The sequence below is a fragment of the Saccostrea cucullata genome, unplaced genomic scaffold, assembly GCF_032062105.1.
Source record: "Saccostrea cucullata isolate Sc308-1 unplaced genomic scaffold, CSIRO_AGI_Scuc_v1 ctg301, whole genome shotgun sequence".
Classification (NCBI taxonomy): Eukaryota; Metazoa; Mollusca; class Bivalvia; order Ostreida; family Ostreidae; genus Saccostrea; species Saccostrea cuccullata.
Genome location: NW_026923980.1, coordinates 149,622 through 176,544, shown reverse-complemented (window position 1 = coordinate 176,544; position 26,923 = coordinate 149,622). Strand labels below are relative to the sequence as shown.

Genomic DNA, 26,923 nt, shown 5'->3' with positions numbered 1-26,923 from the left:
TCTGTCCTTTCATCCTTCTGTCCTTCCGTCACACTTTGTGTTTAGCTCTGTTCAAAGCTCAGTTTCAAAGAAACTATTCAAGATATTTTCATCAAACTTCATATGCTGATAGATATTGATGAGAGCTATGCAACTGCATCAACATTTTTTGACCTTGACCTTTCCTTTGACCTTGACCACACTTTTCTAAAATTAGTGTTTAGCTCAGTTTTAAACATACCATTCAAGATGGTGTTATCAAACTTCAACTGTTGATACACACTGATGAGAGCTATTCACCTGCATCACCATTTTGACCTTGACCTTTTTCTTTGACCTTGACCACACTTTTCTTAAATTAGTGTTTAGCTCAGTTTTAAGCATACCATTCAAGGTGGTGTTATCATACTTCATATGTTGATACATATTGATGAGAGATATGCAACTGCATTTTTGACCTTGACCTTTCCTTTGACCTTGACCTCACTTTTCCTTAATCAGTGTCAAACTTCATATGCTGATACATACTGATGTAAGCATTTCAACTGTATCAACATTTTTGACCTTGACCTTTCCTTTGACCTTGACCTCACTTATCTCTAATTAGTTTTTAGCTCAGTTTTAAGGAAACCATTCAGGATATTTTTATCAAACTTCACATGCTGTTACATACTGATGAGAGCAATTCAACTGCATCAACACTTTTCTGACCTTGACCTTTCCTTTGATCTTGACCTCACTTTTCCTAAATCAGTGTCAAACTTCAAATGCTGATACATACTAATTTAAGCAATTGAATTGTATTAACATTTTTGACTTTGACCTTTCATTTGACCTTGACCTCACTTATCAAATTGTTTCTAAGTCAGTTTTAAAGAAACCATGTATAATATTTTTTTCAACTTCATATGTTGAAACATACAGATTAGAGCTTTTCAACTGAATCAACAGATTTTGACCTTGGCATTTCCTTTGACCTTGACCTCATTTAATGAAATTAGTGTCAAACTTCATATGCTGATACATACTGATGTAAGCAATAATTGCATCACTATTCAAGATATTCTGATCAAATATCATACACTAATACAAATTTTCATGTTGCATTACTAATATACCCTCGGCGGGGCATTCATGTCCTATGGACATATTTCTAGTTTGAAGTTCATTTTTATTCTTTTTCATTTTTACTTACTCTTACTGTTATATCTTTTACAGGAACTAGAGTTTGCCCTGAAGATTTTTAATTACTTTTTTACCAGTGTGTTTATTATTGAGGCCTCACTGAAGATTTTAGCCCTGGGCCTCGTACGATACATCAAAGACAGGTAAGGGGAGATAAATCTGGATAAATGAGAATACTGATTTTAGACACAAAATTGATGCACCGGTACAGATCAGTTTTCTAAGATTGTTCAATGTCAAAATACATTAGAATTGTTGCATATTTATTGTCCATTCACTGCATAACTATCAATAAAATTAATGGGAAATTATTGAAAATAAGACATTTTAGTACTCTTAAGAGTTTACTTTAACTTTATAAGAGAACGGAGGTTTTACCTGTCAAACTAACGTTTTATGGAAATCCCTGAATATTAATCAGTCTTATCTGTACATTATTTTTTTTTTCAATATGCTTCTCTAGCAGGTAACAGGACATTTTCACGTCTGAATTATTTTTGCTTACTTCACTTAAAAATATTTGACTCTCTTTTTTAAATCAAATTGCAGATTTTTTAACATACTAATTTTTTCCTCTGCACTCATGTTACTTTATTGTACAGAGTCTTTACACTATTTAAATTTTTTTTTAAAAAGGGGTGTTCTTTTTTTTTTTACTTAATCAGTTTATTGCTTTCAGACATAAAAAAGAAAATATGTTGTCTCCATTTTGAGTACAACTTTAAAAAAAATGTCAAACCTGGCAGATTATGACTTGAAATTAATCAATACTCTAAATAAGAAATGATTTGCACATACAACTGGTTTTCTTCACTGCATGTAATGAATCCTTAGTCTGAACTGTTGTTTAACTAGCAAATACTTATTATATTCTCCTTTTTCATTACTCATTAATTTTTACTGAAACATTTTAAAAGTTAACAATATCACAGTAGGTGTGCTTTCTTATTATAATATTTACCGTAATCAGTTTTTTATTCGCCTATATCTTATTCACTAATTCTTTTTCACTCTTTCCAAACAATTCTTTTTAAAAATGTAAAATAGAATAAAGTTTGATTTTAGAAGTAAAGAAACGAAAATATAATATTTTCAAAATTTACACAGATTTTTTTTCTTGTTGGCCTTCACCCAGCATGTATTATTACTTCCCTTGTTTGGAGGTTTTTATTCCCGCATTCTAATTGGTTGTTTGTTTATTGTAGGTGGAACCAGCTTGATATGTTTATTGTAATTCTGTCGATTGTGGGAATCATTCTGGAGGAGATGAAAACAAACGTAATTCCAATCAACCCAACCATCATCAGGGTCATGAGAGTGCTTAGAATTGCGAGAGGTAAGCTTATGAGGCAAAAAAGTGTGATATTGAGATATACCGTATAATCCCTATTAACCGCCCTGGGCGCTTAGAAAATTGCAAAAAGGGGGCGGTTATTTTGGTGTTCTTTTTATGATATTTAATGTCATATTTAACTTCTTAAAATTGTTTGAATTAAATAAAAATAAATACAAGAAACAACTAAGATAATGTCTAACTTTATTTAAAGTGAAGATAATCCACCCAAATTATGCTAAATTGTTCATTTTCCACTGAGAAATTGGATGATAGACAAATTTCATTTGCACTTTCTTCATTTTTTTGATACGATTCTGGTTGATTTTAATCACTTACAGGGGGCCCTTATTTCCTGACAATTGAAAAAGACCTAAGGGGGCACTTATAGGGAATGGGGCAGTTAATAGGGATTATATGGTAATTATAGTGAAATAATTGTACCAGGGTTGCCTTAAGAATCGGAATAGTAAGAGACATTAAAAAATGTAGAAGGGGGTTTGCGGTTCTTAAACAAGGAGGAGGAATGCAAGAATAACTGGGGCATAATAGGGGGGAAATTCCCCAAGTCTTAGTCTGATATACAAGTCTGCTATTATTTATAAAATAATGTATTCCTAATAATGCTGTATACGTAGATGATGATTAATAATTAGTGTAATATTGACTTTTTTCTCAGTGTTGAAGCTGTTGAAGATGGCGAAGGGAATCCGCGCGCTGCTGGACACGGTGATACAGGCCTTGCCGCAGGTCGGCAATCTAGCCCTGCTCTTCTTCCTTCTCTTCTTTATCTTCGCGGCTCTCGGAGTCGAGCTGTTTGGGAGACTAGGTAAAAATATCGCTACAATGACGAGCTTGAGTCATAGTCTTTCTAAATGACTGCTTGTGAGAGATGTGTCTGTTTTAACCAACTTCTTGTGAGGGGATACGATTAGAAGAACTTATAAGCAGTTTGCTAGAGTTAGATTTAGTCATTTTAGAAGTTCATGATGTATGATTTATTAAATGTGTTGTTTCAGAATGCTCGGAGGCCCATCCCTGTGAGGGGTTAGGGGAACACGCCCACTTTAAGGACTTTGGAATGGCATTTCTGACCTTGTTTAGAGTTGCCACTGGAGACAACTGGAATGGAATTATGAAGGTCAGTTAGCTTAAACTTCTTACTGTGTAAAAAATGTTAAGCTTTGGTATTATAGGCACTGTTAATTGTTGCAAAAAGTTGTACATGCATAGGCATCGGAACAAATTGAAAGTGGGGGGCTAAACCAACAATAGGAACGACTTTACTTTACCGGTCCCCAGAAAAACGCGCTAAAATGAAGTGTCGCCGAAGGCGACTTCAGTATATAGGAGATCGCGTGAGCGATCGAAAAAAATTTTAAATACGAGGTTTTTTGGCCTTTTGACCCCAAAATCGAATTCTACGGTTAAAAGTTTAGTTTAAAACTTCGTTTTTAAACGTAGTTTTTAACCTCAATCTCTGAAAGAAATTAATAAATATTGTTTATTCATGGCAAAAGTCGTCAAAGAATAATTCTGAACGAAGCGCGTGCGGCGCATGCTTAGTGTCATTTCTTTCGGACTTAGCCATTCTTCCATGTAAACAAACGAACGAAATGTCTTTAAAGTTGAATTATATGATCTTGGAAAAATTACAGTAACAATTGAATTTCTTAACTTATGTAAAAGAACGATTTACTAACCCTAATTCATCGATGGTATGCAAAGACTAAGACGTTCAGACGAAATCTCCCGGGCAGATGCTAAACTAACCCTAATCAGTCGAATAATGTGCGAGGACTAACCCTAATCTCTCGGACGGATGCGAGACTAACCCTAATCAGTCGAATACTAGTGCAAGGACTAACCCTAATCTCTCAGGTGGGTGCAAGACTAACCCTAATCAGTTCGAATAGTGTGCAAATTTAACATATTTCAGTTGAGTGACGTAAATGTTACATCATAGTCCAATGAGCGCGAGGATCTTGCGGATCTGGGGACCGGTAAAGTAAAGTCTACCCCAACAAAAAAAGGTAAACCCCAATTTTCAATGCCTATATTATGTATATATTTGTAAAAAAAAAAACAAGTGGGGGGGCTTAGCCCCCCGGTTCCCCAATCTAATTAAAATTAGATGTTAGATCAGCTCGCATACTCCCTACACTAACACATAACAACATCCCATAGAGGGTCACGTCAGAGATCAAATTCTGTTAACCAATCAAATCATCACCTGAAAATCATCGAATATTGGTGAAGCGAATAAGTCTAGAGTTGTTCCGAATTTGACCTCTGACGTGACCTTCTATGGGATGTTGTAAGATGTTAGTGTAGTGAGTATGCGAGCGGATTTAACATCTAATTTTAATTAGATTGCCCGGTTCCGATGCCTGTGAATGTATACAGAACACTGAGTATAGCGAGACCCTCCTACAGCTAAACATTGAAGTTTCCTCCCCTTATTTGCTCTGTATTTGTAAGCTTAACTCAGATGTCTTAATTTGGTTTGACCTTGACGACTTAACAGCTGATTTTGATTGTCTTTAGGACACCCTGCGTGACGACTGCGACTCCTCGGAGAAATGTCTGACAAACTGCTGCGTCAGTACGTTTATCGCCCCCGTCTTCTTTGTAGTGTTCGTCCTGATGGCCCAGTTTGTCCTCGTGAACGTAGTGGTGGCCGTCCTCATGAAACATTTAGAGGTACGTCGGGTTAATTTATCTTTATAGTCTTACAGTGTTTGCATTGGGATTTTCATATTTCCTCTTGTTACAGCTTTATTTACAGTGTTTCTGGAGATAAGGTCAATTCTCTGTCAAAAAAAACCTATATATAATATATAATGTGAGAGTAGAAATTTAATCTGTGACAAATTAATTAGGTAATTTTCTAAACTTATAATTATTCAAGATGACTTGGCCTTATGTTTTGATTGATATAAATTTGAATCACAAATTTTATATTTCTTCTTTGTCATTGTACACAAGACCTGTTTTAAAACTAATATCAATTTTGAAAAAAAAAAAAAAAAAACATGCACCAGTTACCAGTTTATACCTTTAAGCACTTTTAATATTACATTTATGCATTTTCTATTTGATTTTTGTTTTTTTAATGTCTTTTAAACATCTGATAATTCAGAATGACTTCCATAATTTTTAATTCACAAAACTTGGGAGTCATATACATTATTTACTAATTGTCCTCTCGGAGATCCTGAAATCTTAGATTAATTTATGACTTCCATTAGAAAAGTTCTTCAAAAAATTCCACAGATTATTGAATTAGATTGAAAATTAGAATATCTAATAATTAACTTATAGAAGTCTTCTCTGCATTTCAGAGTAAATCATTTTATTTCTTGAAAATTTGGCAAATAAAGTCCAAATAAAAATATCTGAAACTAACAATTTTGCATGTGGATATTTGTTCTGTACTAATCGTGATCGATTCAGGAAACATACAAACATAAGGAGATAGACGACGAGCTAGAGGCAGCGTTCAAGATGGAGTGTAGCGTCAATAACGAGATGCTACGCTTAACGGTCAAGGTGAGGGGGGCGTGTCTAGCTTGACCATTATTGCATGCTCCCTTCCCCATTTTAACTGTTGTTAGTACATTTTAAATGTTATTGTCTTGTACTAGCTAGTATTTATTTTTTTTATTTCATGATACAAGTATATTATGTAGTATTTTATTCTTTTTTTGCAGAAGTGAAAACCAGCTGATTTGACAATAATCAGAATTTGCTGTCTAATGACAAATTCAGTTTTTCTTATCTATCTGAGAAAACTTCCAGAAATCTTTAACAAATCTTAAAGTGGCACAGTGAGTCAAAATCATATCTTAATTTTAAGATTCTGTAGCATACAGAGAAAGACTTACGAAAATTATGAGTATATAGCGAAGATATGACAATTAAACTGCAAGAATTGACTCCACAATATAAGTGCCAGAAAAACAAAGGTTGTATCTACCGTTTCATTGTTTCGTATATGTCAAGGTCACGCTACTCTTATTTTTAGCTCAAACTTGTAAACAAAATTCAACTGGAGCATGCAAAGGTGAGAAATATGTTCTAACAACTTTTTAAAAAGATTACATCAATTTTTTTGGTCTACTTATATTCATTCGTGGATACCTGAGACCATGGTAACTATGGAAACTTATTCAACACTTTTCTGCGCACACGTATAATAGGGAGGAAGAAGTGCCAGGGTATTTTGCAATATTTTTGTTCTGGGGCAGACAGAAATTATTTTTACTTTTATTTTTCCCCATAAAAATTTAATTTTTAGGTTCTGAAACCTGTAATTTTCTGAAACCTAATACTTTAAGGAATTGAACAAAATTTACAGAGGTCATGCGAAAATTCTATATTTGTCAATTTTCCCTTTTCCCCTTTGTGTGTCACTGTGCCACTTTAAGATATGGAGTGAACGATACATTTTTGGGCAGCAGATTCAATGAAGTCTTTTATGTGTAGTGATTATGTTATCTGATAATCTGTAGTCATCCATTAAGTATTTATAAACAGAGAGCAGCTTATTACATGTACACTGGTTGTAGTTTAGAGTCAGCTATTCTGTTCTTTTCAGTTGCTGTTAGTTGTGATGAGACTTATTTAATTTTTGAAAAAAGAAGAAATTTTGCATTCGAAATAGTTTTTAAAATGAAAAAAAATTGCATTCATAATACATTATTGTAAATAGTGTACTGTTAATTGTTACTATTAACTGTTACTGAAATTATTAAATTATACATGTATCTCACAGTATTTTGAAAATTAAGTAGACAAAATTCTAACCTTGAAATTTGATATTGTAAGGATAACTTTGTTAATTGACTTGTGGTGTCTCTTCTGATTTCTTTTGTTTCTATTTAATTATGGACTTTACAATTTGAATTTTGGTGTCGCTATTTGATTTTTGACAACGCTATTTGATTCGAGATGTTTCTATTTATATAATAGTGTTGTGCTTTGCGTGCAATATGCCTAAATAGTAGTCAGGGTTTGACACATGGTGCAGGAGCCGGAGGCAAGTGCACTATGTGTCAAACCCTAATTTTAGTGCAAGCAAAGCACAACACTATTATTATTATTATGCTGGCTGTTGTTATTGTATAAAAACGGCAATATTTTCTCCATTCCCAATGTCTCATCACCTGTTACATTCGTCTACTCTATTATGACGTCACCTTGTACAACATGTACATCATAATCTTTTTCTTTAATTTTGAACGTTCGTTGCTATAGGTATAATCTACAGATAGTTTTAGAGAAAAGTATTTGAGTGAAGGAAGGGGGGTTGCAAGAAACTATTTTATAAGAATCATTTTGCTTATTTTTAATCTTAAGTGTAAAATATTTGAAACTAAGTTTATATATATTATAGTACAATACTATAGATAACGGCGTCTGTGGTGTAATTGGTAGCGCGTCCACATTCTCGTCGTGCGCTCCCCGGTATGGGCGTTATTTGTCGGATTTTCTTCAGAAAATGAGGCCGTGCACTATTTCGGCATAGTATGCTTATGCTATATAAATCCTTTGAACACTATGCGAGAATAGTTGGGTATGTGTTATATAGGGAGAAACTGACAGGAAGCATAATAATTGATATTTGATCGACCTCCCTAATTGATTCTGTTGCTATTTGACCAGGAGTCCCACAGGTTGCTGGACGATGATGGAGGGAATGGGGAGGATCCAGAAAAGGACGGAGAGGAGGAGGAAGACGACGTCGACGGAAATGTCACAAAAGATGAGGAGGTCAGAAAGTCGGATGTCTGGGTTTGGCTTTGATATTTTGTTTCCAGAATACAAACAAAGACATTAACAAATGAATTAAACTAAATACCTGTGTTATATTTGTTCCAGGTGCCTGCTATACTTGGGACCCCGAGACCCTCCTTCCCTCGGAGACTTCGTACCCCGGTCTGTAAACAAATCTCTCTACCCCCCAGCTTTACCTTCCGACCCCCAAGTAACGAACCTCCAGATGAAGATGACAAAGGTAATGACCAGGCCTGGGGGCCATAAAACGTAGACGAGCTCACTTTTGATCTCAGTCTCACTTTTTCCTAAGGAATATACAGTGTATGGTGGAAAAGTGAGACTGAGATCAAAAATGAGCTCGCTAAGTTTTATGGCCCCCAGGCCTGATCTCGGATTTCTGTAGGGGAAATTTTTATTAAGGACATCCAGTAAATAAATAATAGTCCATTATTCCGTACATTTCAATCATTGGGGGCAGACATAATTGTCCTTTATTGAATTCATCAGCTAGTTTTAATACTTAAGGTCAATGAATTTTGGTATTAGATGATTTATCTATCACTCCACAATGACATGGATGCACCTCATAAACTCTCAAACTTTTGGTTTTAATGAAAAATATGTGAAATGGATCCAATTTCAAGTACACTGTATGCTGTCATTTTGGTTGGTATAATGAATTTAATTCGATGATTTAAGGTCTTGTGTCCTTTTTCCAGGTCAGTTAGTTCCTGTGGACATTACAATCTCTAATTACGGCAGTTCTATGGAGGTCAGTCTGGATATGTCGGGATCCAGTCTGGATGTCCCCCCCTCCCCCTACTCCTCCAGTTACTCCGATAATTCCAGTTACGCCGAACCCGCAGTGGATGAGAATATGTTAGCCATTCCACGACTGGCAGAGGAACCTCATAGAAAATCCACCAGTCCTCAGCAAAAACAACGATTAAGAGACAGGAAGTTAGTACGGCAGAAAAGCTGTGAATACGAAAGTCCGCCTGCCACAGCTCATGTAGAGCCAATACGGACTCCAAATATAGGGCGCTGTCAGGCGGCGAGTTGTGATAATCCTGTGTCATTGTCACAGCCCACGCTAAACAAGAATCTATACGAACAAGGCGAGGAAGGCTCAAAAGTGAACAAGTCACACAACCCTATCATCAAACTGAAGTGTTTACATCGGAGTCAGAGCAGTGGCTCAGAAAAAGTTAGGCTGAGAGAGAAACATGTGGCAGGGGCTCGGGTTCAAATGAGACCCACTACTCTTCACGCTCTAGTGAATGCTTTATCCAATTATTCACAAGAACAAAACTCTCTAGCCTTGCCAAATGTTCAAGTGACACAGAATTCTCCTGTGATATGTAGGAAAAAACAAGGACAACATCATAAACTAGAGGTGGCCCAGGTGCCCTCCCCAAACCCCACTCTTCCTCACAGAAATTCCAGTTCTAAACAAAGTCTGTTCAAGCGGAGTAGCACATATGAGTCCGATTCTTGTGAACTGTCCGGCCCGGACTGGGCAGCGGAGGAGGCTGCCTGCGACGAGGAGGTCCGTCTAATCACGGGCGACAGTACGGACCACGACGACGTCGAGGACTTAGAATGTGAAGAGGTGACTTGTCCCTTAGTTAATGACCACAATCGGAGTCAGGATCACCTCAGTATAGGAAATTCCAGTAACTCTCAAGAGACACTGATCTGTGATGATCAAAGTTCTATAACCCAGAGAAAAAGTGACGAGTGTTGTGTGCCGTGTGAGAGTGTATCATCCACCCCTAATCCCCCCTCCCTAGCCCCGACCTCAGTGCCTTCCCTAGACCCCAGTGTACTAGTAGACCCTCCCTCTCCTGACAAGGAATCCTGTAGAATCCGTTTGAACAGCGACAGTAAGGAGAGTAGTGATACCGACCTCTCGGGGGCGGAATGTCCCTATGATTCCGAGGAGCCGATGTTAGACAACTCAGGGGAGCCAACTCCTGCTACAGCCGGCTCGGGGGCATGTCTCAATGTTCCTGTGATAAATTCTGATGACTCTTGTGTCAGAAGGCGGACTCCAAACCTAGTTCATCAGACAAGTGACTCCTGATGGTCATAGGTGAAGGGTCAAAGGTCGTTAAAGTGTGGATTTGTGTGGTGCCTCATGAATGAGGGTAACCCTCGGAAACTTTGTTCTCCAGTAGAGGGCAGCACTTTCTGAAGACTTGTGATGATTTTGTCGGGTGAAATCCATGTACTTGTTAAAATTTTTATGTTTGTCCTGTTTCCTGCATGGCTTGCCTGTTTAACAGAGCATTTAAGAGTTCTCTCCCTTTGTATAACTCGAACATTTTATAAAATCAGGTCATTATAAATGAATAGAATGAGAGTTATGAAAGGTTCCTATGTAAGCTAAATGTTCCATAAAATAATTAAGATGTAAAATCTGTTTTGGGATCCAATAGATTGCAATGAAGTCTAGGGAGAATAAAAGTTTGATGTGGTGTAAATATTTTGTGGTAATGTCATACATAACTAGAGCTTCATTGTTATTGTATTTTTTACTTGTGAAGAACTATTTCAAAAGCAACAGGAAAAAAAGCCAAATCCTTTTAATGTTTATCCATCTCTGACCAATGCAACATTGATATGACTGGCGTGAGCTGTATGTGTGTTTGTCTGTTTGAATGACTGTTTTAAAGCAAAACTTTCCACATATCATTTGTTTTATGACCATGCTCATGCCCTCCACATATTTGATGTTATCATTGATTAATGCTTTCTCATTAAGATCTCAGACCTTGTGCCACCTTCTGCTCTCATTTGTGTATTTAATCCTTATATTTTCTTCATTTCAAACAACACTTCGGGTTTTCTTGAAAATAGTCATTTTTTATGACAATATTATATATATATCTTATGGCCGCAATGGTTCAATTGCACTACAACTTGGTCTTCAGGATGAAGATGTAGAAACTCTAACAGTTTTAAATTCTTTTTACCAAGATTTTTTTTTCAATGAAATAAGATAAATTTATGTCATTAGTTCTTAAACTTGAAGCTAAAAGTCAGTTTTTTTCCAGTTGTGAATTGAATCTCATCTTTACTAGTTAACGTCTGTCGGATTTTTTTTAATGAAATTATATGACTTGCCTGGGTTAAGTGCAATATTGGGTATTTAGTATTATAGTTTTTAGATCTATTATAATGATGTGATATTTTCAACGAATGTGGTTGTTGCCATATTGAAGAAAATGATTTTTATACTGAAAATGTGATCATGTTTTTCTTTATCAATAATGATCTTCTACACTTGTTTTATAATCCATTACATTACTTTAATACTTGTTTTTGTAATATATTACATGGACTTGTGTTTTATCTATTGCATAACATAGACTTGTTACACCCCCCCGCAAACGAAGTTTTGGGGGGTATATAGGAATCACCTTGTCCGTCCATCCGTCTGTCCGTCTGTCTGTGCAATCGTGTCCGGTCCATATCTTTCTTACAGAGGGACATTAGAATCTACTACTCCACACAAAGATTGCCCATGATGTAAGGGTGTGTTATGCCCTTGACCCAAGGTCATTTGGGGAACTTTAAGGTCACTGGAAGAAAAATTTCATAATTCGTGTCCGGTCCATTATCTTTCTTGAAGATAAACTTGGTAGGTTCTCGTTTCACACAAAGATTGCCCATGACCCAAGGGTGTGTCATGACCTTGACCCAAGGTCATTGGGGAAGTTCAAGGTCACTGGAAGAAAAATTTCATAATTCGTGTCCGGTCCATATCTTTCTTATGGATAAACTTGGTAGGTTCTCCTTTCACACAAAGATTACCCATGAAGCAAGGGTGTGTCATGACCTTGATCCAAGGTCATTTGGGGAAGTTCAAGGTCACTGGAAAAAAAATTTCATAATTCGTGTCCGGTCCATATCTTTCTTATGGATAAACTTGGTAGGTTCTCATTCCACACAAAGATTGTTAATGGCCCAAGGGTGTGTCATGACCTTGATGCAAGGTCATTTGGGGAAGTTCAAGGTCACTGGAAGAAAAATTTCATAATTCGTGTCCGATCCATATCTTTCTTATGGATAAACTTCGAAGGTTCTCATTTCACACAAAGATTGCCCATGACCTAAGAGTGTGTCATGACCTTGACCCAAGGTCATTTGGAGAAGTTCAAGGTCACTGGAAATAAAATTCATAATTTGTGTCCGATCCATATCTTTCTTATGGATAAACTTGGTAGGTTCTCATTTCACACAAAGATGCCCATGACCCAAGGGTGTGTCTTGACCTTGACCCAAGGTCATTTGGGGAAGTTCAAGGTCACTGGAAGAAAAATTCATGTTTGATACATATCTTCATTAAGGAAAAACTTACTTCTGAAAAACCCAGCGGGGGGTATTTTGTCCCGTTTGGACAGTTCTAGTTTGATTTGCACATGTAATTTACTGAGTAACTTTGACCTGCTTGAAATGTAGGTGTTCTCATTCTGTTACATTGACCTGACTTGTACATGTAATCTCTATTACATTGACCTGACTTGTACATGTAATCTCTATTACATTGACATGACTGACTGGTATAGGTTATCTCTCTATTACACAGACTTGACTTATTGCCCCATCATATTAACTTGAATGGTTGCTCTTTTACATTGACCTGATTGCAATTTTTTTCCAGTGATGCTCAGTTTCAAAGAAATAAAAATTCACAACTCATACTCGCAAACTCTTTATATGTTTTGATATCTGTATATTGTATCTTCAAGACTTTCTGTACAAATATGTTTTTCAATTTTAGATTACATCTTTTGGCCCTCTATCAAACCACTTTACAGCAATTTAACAGATTTTTACTATTTTATATATCAAACTTTGTTTTATTATTTTCAAAATGGGAAACAGTCCAATCATTGTAGAAATAAAAATCCAAATAATCTCTGAAGACATTGACAACAAGAAAGTTAACTATTGATAAATTCTTGAACTGTTTATGTAATAACTTTATAGCAGACTGGCCTGCGCAAGTCAGTTATTTCTTTGTTCCGCTATATTCTGACAGTATGACGTGACGTGCATGTGATGCCTGTTTATACTGTGTGTGTGAGATGGTGTAGTGATACAATTTTTTTCTTCACTAGCTCAGGTAGTTAGGTCACCTTTTGAGTGGTGTTTTTATAAGAAATCCTGTGGCAGATTCATTAATGTACAGAAGTCTCTTTTGTAATGTTTTTGTTTTATCACATTTTATGTATATTTAGACATTCACGAATTGATGAAAATTAAAAATGGATTTTAAATTGTACCATGTTTTTTCTTGTTTTAACTGATTCAATACATACAGTATTGAGAGCACTGGACTTTTAAAATACTTGCAGCAGTTACCATGTTCACGACATTTTTCAGGTAGAACAATGTGTCAATCTCATGCTTAATAAACCTGAATCACTAGATTTACATGAGAGCAAAACAACAATATTCTACAATATATATGAAAGATCAAAATCTTCAATTGTTTGGTTAAGTTAATTTAAGTCTCAAAGCAATATCTTCCACTATTTTTATAAGCTAGGGTTCAGATCCCTGTTTTTTCGTAATGAAAGAATTTTTTCCATGATCCTTTTTTTTCTCTCAGAAAAGTGTTGTTTTTTTTTAAATTTCATTTATGAGAACTCAGCTCAAAATACTTAATTTACAAATTGAATATAATTTTTTATAAATCTGCATGAAGCTAAAGGCATTCTGCACACCTTGTTCGCCCATCTTCTTTAAATGTCATCGGTGCATACAGCACTTGGTATCAATGTATGTATAATTTTTAAGATAATGCATTTCCCAAAGTTAATGCCCCTTGGCCATCATGCTGGTGAAGGGAGAAAATATAAACGGCCTTAAATGTATGATCCATGCATGGTGAACACAGGGCTTATAATTGCTTGGAAATGGACCTGCTCCAAAAACTTTAATCTGCTCTATAACATTAACCTCCAGGTCATTCTTTAGCTGAAATTGCAGCATTTGAAACCTTGACAGGTACAATGAGACATAGTAGAAGCATCTGATTAATTTAGGGCACAGAAGTACTTGCAATGAAGCTGATTGAAGTGGTAAAATTTTCCATTTGACTCGATTGTCATGTAATGACACACCATTGGAATACCTGTAGAATATTCCATGAATATAACTGCAATATACATGAACTCGGATTTAATGTTAAATTCATTGCAAAACTTGGTTTACAGAAGGGAGGACTCTCTCTCCCTCTTCTGAGTTTTTAAAATCCCCATTTCAGTGAAAGTCAAGTTGCTAGTTGCAAAGAGTGTGGTGTCCTAAAAAATTGAAATACAGCAAAACTCATTTAGTACGAACACGAATATAGCGAATTTACGGATATAGCGAAGTCATTTTGGATCCCCAGCTATATAAATTTAAAGAATTTTGTATACGGTTATAACAAATTACGGATATAGCAAAGTGATTTCTTAGGTCCCACTGACTTCGTAATAACCGTGTTTTACTGTACAAATTTCTTCCTGGTTTCTAAAGAAATTTGTGCATCATTATGCAAGTTGTTTGATAAGAAACTTTCCGTTCAAACAAAACATTTGATCACCACAACACTGTGATTTACTGTATTAATAGAACGGCACCCCAAACAAATCGCTCACCTGAGCACTGTTGATAGGAAAAGTAGAAATTGGTTTATTATTGAAAAGTAGTCCAAAAGTAGTCCCATGACCAATCATGGCTTTGCTATTCTTGAGAAGATGATTTTTAAGAATTTTCCTATATATGTCCATGTAAAACTTTGATCGGCCATTGTGGCCCTGCCCTATCCCTGGCGGTCATGATTTGAACAAATTTGAATTACTACACTACCTGAGGACACTTCCCTATAAATATGATCCATTATGGCTATGCTATTCTTGAGAAGAGGATTTTTAAAGAATTTTCCTATATATATTTCTATGTAAAACTTTGGTTGGCCAATTTGTCCCCGACCTACCCCCTGGGGTCATGATTTGAACAAACTTGAATCTACACTACCTGAGGATGCTTCCATATATAAATATAATAAAGCCATTATGGCTTTGTTATTCTTGAGAAGAAGATTTTGAAAGAATTTTCCTATATATTTCTATGTAAAACTTTGGTCAGCCATTTTGGTCCCGCCCTACCCCCGGGGGTCATGAATTGAACAAACTTGAATCTACACTACCTGAGGATGCTTCCATATAAATATGATCAATTATGGCTATGCTATTCTTGAGAAGAAGATTTTTAAAGAATTTTCCTATACATTTCAATGTAAAATTTGGTCGGCCATTTTGGCCCCGCCCTACCCCCGGGGGTCATGATTTGAACAAATTTGAATCTACACTACCTGAGGATGCTTCCCTATAAATATCATCAATTATGGCTTTGCTATTCTTGAGAAGAAGATAATTTAAAAGAATTTTCCTATATATTTCTAAGTAAAACTTTGGTCAGCCATTTTGGCCCCGCCCTACCCCCGGGGGTCATGATTTGAACAAACTTGAATCTACACTACCTGAGGATGCATCCCTATAAATATGATCAATTATGGCTATGCTATTCTTGAGAAGAAGATTTTTAAAGAATTTCCCTATATATTTCTATGTAAAACTTTGGTCGGCCATTTTGGCCCCGCCCTACCCCGGGGGTCATGATTTGAACAAACTTGAATCTACACTACCCCAGGATGTTTCCCCATAAGTTTCATCTTTCCTGGCACAGTGGTTCTTGAGAAGAAGATTTTTAAAACATGCCACCAAATTTTCATTAATTCCCAATTATCTCCCCTTGAATGAGGGCGTGGCCCTTCATTTGAACAAACTTGAATCCCCTTCACCCAAGGATGCTTTATGGCAAGTTTGGTTGAAATTGGCCCAGCGGTTCTTGAGAAGAAGTCGAAAATGTGAAAAGTTTACAGACAGTTAGACAGACGGACAGACAGACGGACAGCTAGACAGACGGACACCGGACAAAATGTGATCACACTTGAGCCTTCGGCTCAGGTGAGCTAAAAATTTAACCCACATCCTTTGACCAGTGGCAATATATGAAGTATAAGCCACAATGAACCAAGGGGAGAGAAAATAGTTCTGCCGTGACCTTGACCGTAGAAGACCTAGAAACATGGTTCAAGGTCACTGCACACCATTTTCCAAAAGGCACTCTGTGGGTATGAGCCACAATGCACCCCTACTAATGTGTTCGGAACCTTTTATTTTTTGGTATTCTGCACATTATAGAACCCGATGAGTTCAGACAGTAGCTCTGGTGAGAGTTAGCGAGACTACAGCGAGATAGGGTAAATTATTCACGGAAACGTGGCTAGGAAGTGACTAGCACGTGGAGACATGGTAAACAGAAAAATTATGTTGCGTTTTAGTTTTCACCACTCTATAATATCTGTAGAAATGTACTTCAAACTCTCTTGAATTCATTCAAACTTAAATAAGTATTCTCTATGATACAATTTCTGCAGTCATGAATTAAAATTTCTTTCAGGACAAATATTCTAGCGTGGGAACCGGGCTATACTTTTTGGCGTCAGATTAGCAAATGAGGCACCAACATGACTTTAACTGACCAATCAGCTGAATGAGAATTGCATTTTGGGTTACTATGAATACTACAGGAATTTTCTGCTTGAAAGAAAAGGAAAATCTTATGGCGATCGGAAAGGCACAAAGCCCATTTTTCCATCCATTTCGTAAATGAAAAGCATCTTTTTTAAATTGTATTATTTTCATGCTCACAATGACACATAATTCATTTGTTGAATAAACGATGGAAGTCTAGGTTTCTCAAAGTCATGTTGCAATTGAAAGCGATTTGCGTCTCTATTAATTCTTTTGTTGTACTATTGGTGAATACAATTGTCAGGTGTATGCCCTGGCCAAAACACGTGATCACGAGTTTAATTATGTAACAAGAGACCCATGGGCCACATCGCTCACCTGAGAAGCTTTGACCATTTAATACATATTGCGACCTCACCCTACCCCACTGATCATAATTTAGACATTTTGAAATCTACACTACCCCAGGATGCTTCCATGTGCAAATATTAAAGTTTCAGCTTTTCTGGCCCAGTGGTTCTTGAGATGAGATTTTCAAAGATTTTTCTATATATTTCTATGTAAAACTTTGATTCAGCATTGTGGCCCCGTCCTACCCCCGGGGGTCACGATTTGATCAATTTAGAATCTACACTACCCCAGGATGCTTCCACATAAGTTTCAGCTTTTCTGGCCCAGTGGTTCTTGAGAAGAAGACTTTCAAAGATTTTTCCTATATATTTCTATGTAAAACTTTGATTCCCCATTGTGGCCCCGCCCTACCCCCAGGGGTCACGATTTGAACAATTTAGAATCTACACTATCCCAGGATGCTTCCACACAAGTTTCAGCTTTTCTAGCCCAGTGGTTCTTGAGGTGAAGATTATATTTCAATGTTAAACTTGACGGATTCCCTGTTGTGGCCCTGCCCTACCCCCGGGGGTCATGATTTTAACAATGTAGAATCTACACTACCCCAGAATGCTTCCACATAAGTTTCAGTTTTTCTGGCCCAGTGGTTCTTGAGAAGAAAATTTTCAAAGATTTTCCCTATATATTTCTATGTAAAACTTTGATTCCCCATTGTGGCCCTGCCCTACCCCAGGTGGTCATGATTTGTATAATTTAGAATCTACACTATCCCAGAATGCTTTCACATAAGATTCAGCTTTTCTGGCCCAGTGGTTCTTGAGACGAAGATTTTCAAAGATTTTCCCTATATATTTCTATGTAAAACTTTGATTCCCCATTGTGGCCCTGCCCAACCCCGGGGGTCATGATTTGTATAATTTAGAATCTACACTATCCCAGGATGCTTCCACATAAGTTTCAGCTTTTCTAGCCCAGTGGTTCTTGAGAAGAAGATTTTCAAAGATTTTCCCTATATATTTCTATGTAAAACTTTGATTCCCCATTGTGGCCCTGCCCTACCCCAGGGGGTCATGATTTGATCAATTTAGAATCTACACTACCCCAGGATGCTTCCACATAAGTTTCAGCTTTTCTGGCCCAGTGGTTCTTGAGAAGAAGAGTTTCAAAGATTTTCCCTATATATTTCTATGTAAAAATTTGATTCCCCATTGTGGCCCCGCCCAACCCCCAGGGGTCACGATTTGAACAATTTAGAATCTACACTATCCCAGGATGCTTCCACACAAGTTTCAGCTTTTCTAGCCCAGTGGTTCTTGAGAAGAAGATTTTCAAAGATTTTCCCTATATACATTTCTATGTAAAACTTTGATCCCCCATTGTGGCCCTGCCCTACCCCAGGGGGTCATGATTTGTATAATTTAGAATCTACACTATCCCAGAATGCTTTCACATAAGTTTCAGCTTTTCTGGCCCAGTGGTTCTTGAGAAGAAGATTTTCAAAGATTTTTCCTAAATATTTCTATGTAAAACTTTGATTCTCCATTGTGGCCCCGCCCTACCCCCAGGGGTCACGATTTGAACAATTTAGAATCTACACTATCCCAGGATGCTTCCACACAAGTTTCAGCTTTTCTAGCCCAGTGGTTCTTGAGAAGAAGATTTTCAAAGATTTTCCCTATATATTTCTATGTAAAACTTTGATTCCCCATTGTGGCCCAGCCCTACCCCCAGGGGTCATGATTTTAACAATTTAGAATCTACACTATCCCAGAATGCTTCCACATAAGTTTCAGCTCTTCTGGCACAGTGGTTCTTGAGAAGAAGATTTTTTAATGACCCCACCCTATTTTTGCCTTTTCTTGATTATCTCCCCTTGTGAGGGGACTTGGCCCTTCATTTTAATAATTTAAATTCCCCTTCACCCAAGGATGCTTTGTACCAAGTTTGGTCAAAACTGGCCCTGTTGTTCTTGAGAAGAAGTCGAAAATGTGAAAAGTTTACAGACGGACGGACGGACGACGGACAAAATGTGATCAGAAAAGCTCACTTGAGCCTTCGGCTCAGGTGAACTAAAAACTGTTTCGTCCATTTAAATGCATGAGATGCTGCTCGTTTTCTTTACCCTTGTTGAAGTGCTGGTGTTCTGAACTTGACACAAAGTACATTTTATTAAACATATTTTTGTCTAATTAACAAAAGATTAAAAACGCCCGTGACATCTTTCATACTTTCTAATCTTTGTATTTTGCTCATAAGAATTTTTTAAAAAAAAATTTGCACTCCACTGACATGATCATAGATTGATCTGAACCACGTGTTCGAAGTAAAATGTAAACATTGTATCTGGTGTACACGTTGCTATTCAACGATTGTTCAGTTGCTTGTGGTAAAAACCTCTGTGTGTATCAATAACAATAGCCATATAAGGCAAAAAAAGGTTTGTCAGTGTAGATATTACACATTTTTACAAGCGTATCGGTCGCAAGTGTCCTCTAAATTTCGCCGTAAATTATGATAAGATATATTGTTATTTTAACCCCCCTCCCCCTTTAGCCACCATTTTCTGTTGAAAATCATGCAAGTCTTTCAGAAAGGTATGGAAACACATCTTTCACAGGACATCTTTTCAATAGAAACAGGTATTCAAACAGACTATACCGATTTCCTATTTATTGCCAATTTTATTTATAAAACCGGTTTCATCCTATAATCTTTGAATGGGTCAACCTAAACCACGTGTCTTGAATTTAAAACACAATAACATTAGTAGGGGTGACAATGGGCCAACGAAAGAGGAAATATGCTCTGGACAAGAATTTAAACAGAAGCTATTTTTAACTTTGACCATAGACCCAGAAACTTTGTTCAAGGTCACTGCACATCCATTGACCCCAGTGGCACTCTGTAAAGTATGAGCCACACTGGACCAAGAGGAGAGAAAATATTGCCCCGGACAAGAATGTGATATACTTCTGCTATGACTTTGACCTTACAAACATGGTTCAAGGTCGCTGCACACCCTTACCCTAAGGCACTCTGTGGGTAAAGTATGAGCCAGATTGGGCCAAGGAGAGAGAAGTTATGCTCCGGACAAGAGATCTTGGACGGACAGATGGACTGATCACTTGCCCTAATAAAAGCTCCCCCCAACTTTGTCGAGGTGAGCTAAAAATGACAATAAAGACAAGTGAAGGCCCACATGTTTATTTTTTCTGTCCAGATCACAATAAAATAGGTTAGACTCTCTGTCTGTCCATCCAGGCTTTGAGAGGCCCCTTGTTAGGTTTATACTGTACATTGACGCCGTCTGGAATTAGTCGTCCATCAGCCCTCATCACTTCGTACTGAGGCCTGTCCCACTTAGTGAAGCCCCACTTCTTGGAGACGTGAATCTACAATCACAGAATAAAACAACACTCAATACACATCTCAAGATGTACAGGGGTTTGTGATGGTTACTTTGTAATTGCAGACAGATGAAAAAGGATTGTTGGTGGGAAAAAATAATAATAATATGATCATAATTAGAGCTCATATTTGCTCATGTTGCAAGAAACTTGAGTTCATCATATTTTGTATGCCTCAAAATTAAAACCATTTTGCTGATTTGAACATTCTTAATCATTCTAATGTCAGCTGATTGATGGTAGAATTAATTGATGATAGTTTGTAGTAAGAACAGTGTATCATGTGCCGATTGTTACAAAACATGACATAGCGAGTCTTACAAATTTCTCTCACAGTTTAGGGAACGCCACCTAGACCATGACGACATCTAGAGGAGCTAGAACTGTTTATGCAACTATAAAACTATATGTGAATGGATTGTATCATCACATTCATTTATAAATTGAGCCATTTCACAGTTTTACTGATAAAATTTTCATAGAGGCTCAATAAAGTTACATAGATTCAGGTATGTGTAACAGAAATCAAACATGTTAACATTATTTTCCTACGATGAAAAGCCAAATTCTGATTTAGTGGTAGGGAAGACTTGTGAAAGCATAACTGTGAAACTGGTAAAAATGAGGGAACTACAGATTTCCTATGAGCCTGACCGTAAGTCTGTCCCACTTGGTTTTCCGCACTTCTTTTTCTAAACGCTTGAAGATATTGAGCTTTTTTTGGTATGACAATATATCTTGACAAGTTACAGATCAAGTTTGCATTTCGTTCCGCATCACTGATTTTTTTTACGGAAATATGGCTTTTTTAATATTTCATAATTGGAATTAAAATCTGGTTTGTAATGCACTAAATTAATGTTCAAAACAAGCTTGTATCCTAAAGAGAAAAGGGGATCCTAGCAGGGGAAGTGTATTGCTTAGGTATACAATCATCATCAGAAATCCACGGGTGATCTTGTCTTTACTTATCACCCGTGGCCAAACTCGCTGAAATATCGCCGTAAAATATGCTAATTTGTTGTTTTTAGTCAACCAGTGATTTTTCTACAATTTTTAAAAGGGGCCTGGGCCTTTTCAATTGGGAAAAATTGTCGACATTTACAAGTGTCAAATTGGGAAAAACAATAAGATTGTAATTAACCTTCATATTGACAAGTAAAATTAAATATATAAGTAAATGTAACATCATTTATTAAATTCATTTGCTACAGAATTTTTCAACAAAATGGACACAGTTCTACATTTTTCATTTTCTTTCATTTTTGTTCTTTGATTGTCCTATATTCTATTTTTTGCCATTATGGTAGACATAATTGAGAAAAAATCATTCCCGATTTCTCGGTATTGCTCGCATTGGAGATGGAATAATCTTGACACGATTTACAAGTATGTATTGCTGTATTTCTCTGCAATGCTAGTATCTACAGGATTAAGAAACAGTTTAATCTTCGTGAAATCAAGGAAGCTTGTTGTAGTTCTAACTATTAGTCCTTGAAATTTACAAATAAAGCTATATTTAACCGATTCACATGCATATTAATTTTCTTACGATGTATTGACACACAAGGTTTGACATCCACATGATCGATGTGTTTAAATCTAAGTCTTGCAAACACACAAATAAACTCCTGTTTTTCGCCATTATTTTAAGCGTCCGAATGACCAAAAACAATAGTGTTCCATTTTAGATAAGTCGTACATAAAAAATTCAATATAATCAAAACAATACGTCATGATTTTGGGAAAAAAGCAGTTGAAAATTGGGAAAAAATAGGTAATTTTGGAGAGGGGAAAGGGCCAATATTCGGACCTAAATTGAGTGTAGAAAAATCACTGTCAACCAATCAGAAAATTGGAAGTTCCGAACTCTTCAATTTTGAAAAATACGTTTATTACTTTGCTATTTATGGTAAATATTTTGACGCTCATTAAAACGTGCGAAATTTGATTTAAATCTATGAAAGTCAATTCGTACAGGTCACTGACATTAATATCCGTCAGATATTATATAGGAGTACCTCTTTCTAACTGCAAAATGCACCGGTGAGTGGATTTATCAGCTGTGTTAACTACGGAATGAGTTTTTCATGTTTTTGGCAATGCCGAACATGCATACATAACGTGAACTGTAATTCGTTGTTTGGCATCGCAACTACGTGAAGCGGCCAATCAAATGACCCATGCATATTTAATTACATACAACGATTTTTCGGCAAGTTTGCTCACAGGTGATAAGTAAAGACGAGATCATCCGTGGGTTTCCAACGATGGTATACAATTAGAATGCTTGTTTACAATAATTTTTCATGTTGAGTCGAGAAAAGGCTGCTGATATGCTTATAACGGCTCAACACTAATGTGAAATGTAGTAAGAACAGTGTATCAAGTCCCGATTGTTACAGAACATGACATAGCGAGTCTTACAAATTTCTCTCACAGTTTAGGGAACGCCATCTAGACTATAATAACATCTAGAGGAGCTAGAACTGTTTACAGAGGGAATTAATTGATGTTTATAGAACACAGTATTGAACAGATCCCAACAAGCTCATTCAAGTCCCTTTCAAATTATGGCATACCTACTTTATGAAGTGCAACATTTTTCAAGTCATTTTTTTTAATATCCATTTTATCCTAGCAATCTTACATATTTCTTAGCCAGCAACATTTCAAGGATTTTGATGTGTATCTCTATTTCTCTAAAGCTATTTGGATATCTTACATAAACATAAAGACTGAGAGGTTGTGGAACAATTGCTATTGCTTCAGAAGTCTGGTGTATTCTGTAAATTTACTGGAATAACCAGGGGTGTCTACAGTAAACATACATTGTAGCTTTTATTTTTTGCTTCGAAAGTCTGGTATATACTGTAATTTTACTGGAATAGCTGGGGTTTCTACAGTGAATATAATTGTTTCTTTTATTATTTCTGGTATACACCGTAAATTTACTGGAATAGCCTGGGTTTCTATAGTAAATGTACATCTGTTGCCCTAACCACTGCTCAATATCTACACAAATGTAGCATCAAGACTAGAGATATGGCAGAGTATACCATAACAGTAATGAAACGCCACCAGGCCTATAAAGCCTACCTGATGGAGCTGGTACTGTATAGATGTAACTAGTTATATTTTACTCTGAAAACGATTTCTTCAAACTACTTATATTTTGATGCTGAGTATGCCTCCTGGGCTGTGTTATACCAATTTCCCATGTAAAAGAAGGAATATGCTAGAATCCATGAAGATGTGAAGAAGAAAGATGTTATATATGGAATTGACCAAAATAATCTCTTCTGATGAGAAGAGTGAAGTAGATGAGAAGAGTGAAGTAGCTCTCGTTAGAGGTTAGATTTATACATATACTGAAGTATGAATGCAATTGAATCAATATTCAAATTTGTCTCTGTGTGGCTGCTACCCCAGCTAACTGCTCAAGATCATAGCTCTATGTAGACCTACATACTAAGCCTATCTACGATGTTTATAATCTGTGTTTATTTGAAATATTTCTGTCATACCTTCTGTCGTCCTGGGAACTTGAATTTGGCTCTCCTGAGAGCTTCGACAACAGCGGCCTGGTGAGTTTCACGGGCACGTACAGACATGATTGGCTGTCCAATGTGTACGCGGGCTACAGTTCCCTGGGGTTTACCAAAAGCTCCTCTCATCCCTGTCTGAAGCCTACAAAAATATCACACCAAACTAAAGCTGTAGTTTTATTAATCAAGTACCATTTTCACATCTTTCTATTTTCTTTTTAGATTGTTTGGAATTATTTTGCATAAAATTGGCTCATTCAGGTAACAGGTTTATATGTAGCTGTGTTAAACCGTTTCAATATACACATAAAATCATGCCTTGAAAAAAGCGACACAGCACATCAATCTGACAGTAATAGAGACCCAAGCAAGACATACAGGACAAGACTGGGAAGGCTACTGTCTTATACACAACAACAACAAATGACATGTTATGATGGAGGGTACCGTCTAATACATGCACAGTAAATATGACTTATAAGGTTGAAGCATGGTACTGTCTCATACACGTCAACACAATAACAATGACATTTAAGGATGTAGCACATACTTAGCCATAGGTCTCTGCATCTCAACATTCCATGCACAAGTTTACAAATATCTTATATTCAGCACATACTGCTTGCAATTCATATCATACAGCATGTACATGTATACATAAATCCCTGAACAGATATATAAATGGCCTTTTCGGATTCTGTAAAAAGTTTGTCCAAGTGTCAATTCAATGAATTCAGAATCAACACAGCATTTGAATATTATATGTATATCAGGCCCAAAAAAAAAACAGTCTTGTTTCCTGCTACCTGACCTACCCTATTTTTTTTTTTACACCCGACCCTAAAGTATTTTTAAGCTTTTGGGGGAAAAAATTGGAAATTGCAGGAATCTTATGTTCCAAAAGTGAAAAAAAAAATATATATATATATATTCAAATTGTATTTCATGAACTATATGTTTAAAATATGGATGTTCATAAAATTCCATTTGAGTTGTGCATCAAAAGAAATGGAATTTCATTTTAACAGATTATATTGACCTAGCTATAACATGTTTAATTTGGTTTTGTAGTAATTCATAGTCATACCCAAAAATAACCGTTGGAAAAAATAAAATAAAATTAAAAAATAAAATAATTTTTCTACCTACCCATTTTTTTCAGGCTGGTAGCAGGAAACAAGACTATTATTTTTTTGGCCTCATCAAAAATAAACCAGTGTCCAGTGTTTGCCATGTTTCATCAGATAAATTGGGCAAAAATCCCCTTGATCTGGTGGTATGCATTTGGATTTAGAATTTCCATTTCATAACGAGTCTTAATGGTATCCATGATGGGTTTATAATGTTCCGATGGAAAACTTTTGCTAATATGACCAACCATAATTTTATGCGCCAGAAGTAAAATTTAAAGTTGGAGAATCAAAAAAAGGTCACCATTAAGTGGTTATTTTCACAGAGCTAAACTACATTCTCTTGATATTTTGTGCACAGCAAAAATTTCTTTGACCTAAACACCACCAAATTGCCATGCAGAAATCATGCCAGTTTTATACAAAAGGAAAAATGCAAAAGACTGGCATAATTTCAATTAACAAATCAGGTCTGTTAATTGATTTGTATTCCAAAATTTCTATGGCCCTGTCACCATGTTTTAATTATATACACATGCACACATATCAAACCAAAGGATCGGAAAAACTTCCAAGTCTTTGGCAAACATTGGTGCACCTCTAATTTTAAAAGTTCCTAAGTAATAATACGGGATCTTAATTCATGCACGTACAATACTGATTTTGACGACAATTTTACCTATCGGCTCCGGCACATGACAACATCTTGTTGATTCTGATGACGTGGAAGGGGTGCACCCGTATCCGCATGTGGAAAGCGTCTTTACCACAGTTCTTGACCAAGTATTTGTTGGCACAGATGCGCCCTGCCTCTAAGGCCTCAGAAGAGAGCTGTTCATATTCATCTGATACGAGATGTACACACAGAGGAAAGTCGTCAACCCTGGCCTTCTTCCTTCCAAGATCAAAGATACGGATCTTGGGATCTATAATTGGTAATTACATATTACTTCCTATTGATTTTAAATAAAGAAATGACATAATACCTAATTACAGTAACATGTTCCAAATCTTCAACTACCTTCTTTAACATTTAACAGATCTGACTGAAAAGCATGTTCACCAAATATCTACAATATATTTCATAAAATTATCTAAGAATGCATCTCTTTCTATGGTATATAATGCTATATTCTGTCATACAAAGACACCCCCCCCCCCCACTATAAAAATACATTTCAGTTTTACTATTATTTCTATACCCCCCCCCCCCCATTTTACACTTCAAAAGGTTCATTTACCTGGGACACCACGACAAAATCTGGACTTTGGGTATGGTTTGTTCTTACAATACCGGTAACTGAAATGACAATGGTGGCAATGTCAAATATACTGTAAGGGAATAATGTACACTGAATTTATGACATTTCTCGTGTTTATGTACAACCTTCTACTTACCACCGAGCTGGTCGGCGCCCCATTTTGAACTGAAATGAATAGAAAACATGATAATAATTACTTAGTTAGTTACACTAAAGATGTATCATTTTATTTACATGAAATACAAACTGATAGTCATTGTGATTATTTAAGATTTTGCCGATTTTAGAGGGATGTCATTTTTACGTCCATCATGTGTACTAACCTACCGGAAAGAGAATTACAGGAAGTT

The 26,923-nt window shown here is 36.3% G+C and overlaps 2 protein-coding genes across 2 annotated transcripts in view; one reads left to right on the top strand and one right to left on the bottom strand.

The window, feature by feature from the left end:
• LOC134265398 (voltage-dependent T-type calcium channel subunit alpha-1H-like) overlaps positions 1 to 13,571 on the top strand; it is a 47,066-nt gene extending 33,495 nt beyond the window's left edge. Inside the window, 9 exon segments of the mRNA XM_062747609.1 lie at positions 1,198 to 1,307; positions 2,370 to 2,500; positions 3,177 to 3,326; positions 3,517 to 3,638; positions 5,045 to 5,200; positions 5,954 to 6,049; positions 8,165 to 8,272; positions 8,381 to 8,516; positions 8,998 to 13,571. Of these exon segments, the coding sequence (XP_062603593.1) occupies positions 1,198 to 1,307; positions 2,370 to 2,500; positions 3,177 to 3,326; positions 3,517 to 3,638; positions 5,045 to 5,200; positions 5,954 to 6,049; positions 8,165 to 8,272; positions 8,381 to 8,516; positions 8,998 to 10,364 (2,376 nt within the window). The 3' untranslated portion in view covers positions 10,365 to 13,571.
• Positions 13,572 to 20,414: 6,843 nt separating this feature from the next.
• Positions 20,415 to 26,838, bottom strand: LOC134265396 (large ribosomal subunit protein uL16-like). The gene is made up of 5 exons (XM_062747608.1): positions 26,710 to 26,838; positions 26,553 to 26,611; positions 25,991 to 26,237; positions 24,161 to 24,323; positions 20,415 to 20,618 (listed from the first exon to the last, which is right to left on the bottom strand). The coding sequence occupies exons 1-5, from the start codon at positions 26,730 to 26,732 to the stop codon at positions 20,463 to 20,465; spliced, it is 648 nt and encodes a 215-aa protein (XP_062603592.1). The 5' UTR covers positions 26,733 to 26,838; the 3' UTR covers positions 20,415 to 20,462.
• Between the last annotated feature and the right edge of the window lie 85 nt (positions 26,839 to 26,923).

Bases quoted from the DNA above. Each gene is read 5' to 3' on its own strand.
- LOC134265396 (XM_062747608.1), bottom strand. From the start codon at position 26,732: ATGGGGCGCCGACCAGCTCGGTG. The intron at 26,612-26,709 runs GTAAGTAGAAGG...TTGTCATTTCAG, and splicing joins GGGCGCCGACCAGCTCGGTG to TTACCGGTATTGTAAGAACA. The intron at 20,619-24,160 runs GTATGACAGAAA...CTGTGATTGTAG, and splicing joins AGTTCCCAGGACGACAGAAG to ATTCACGTCTCCAAGAAGTG.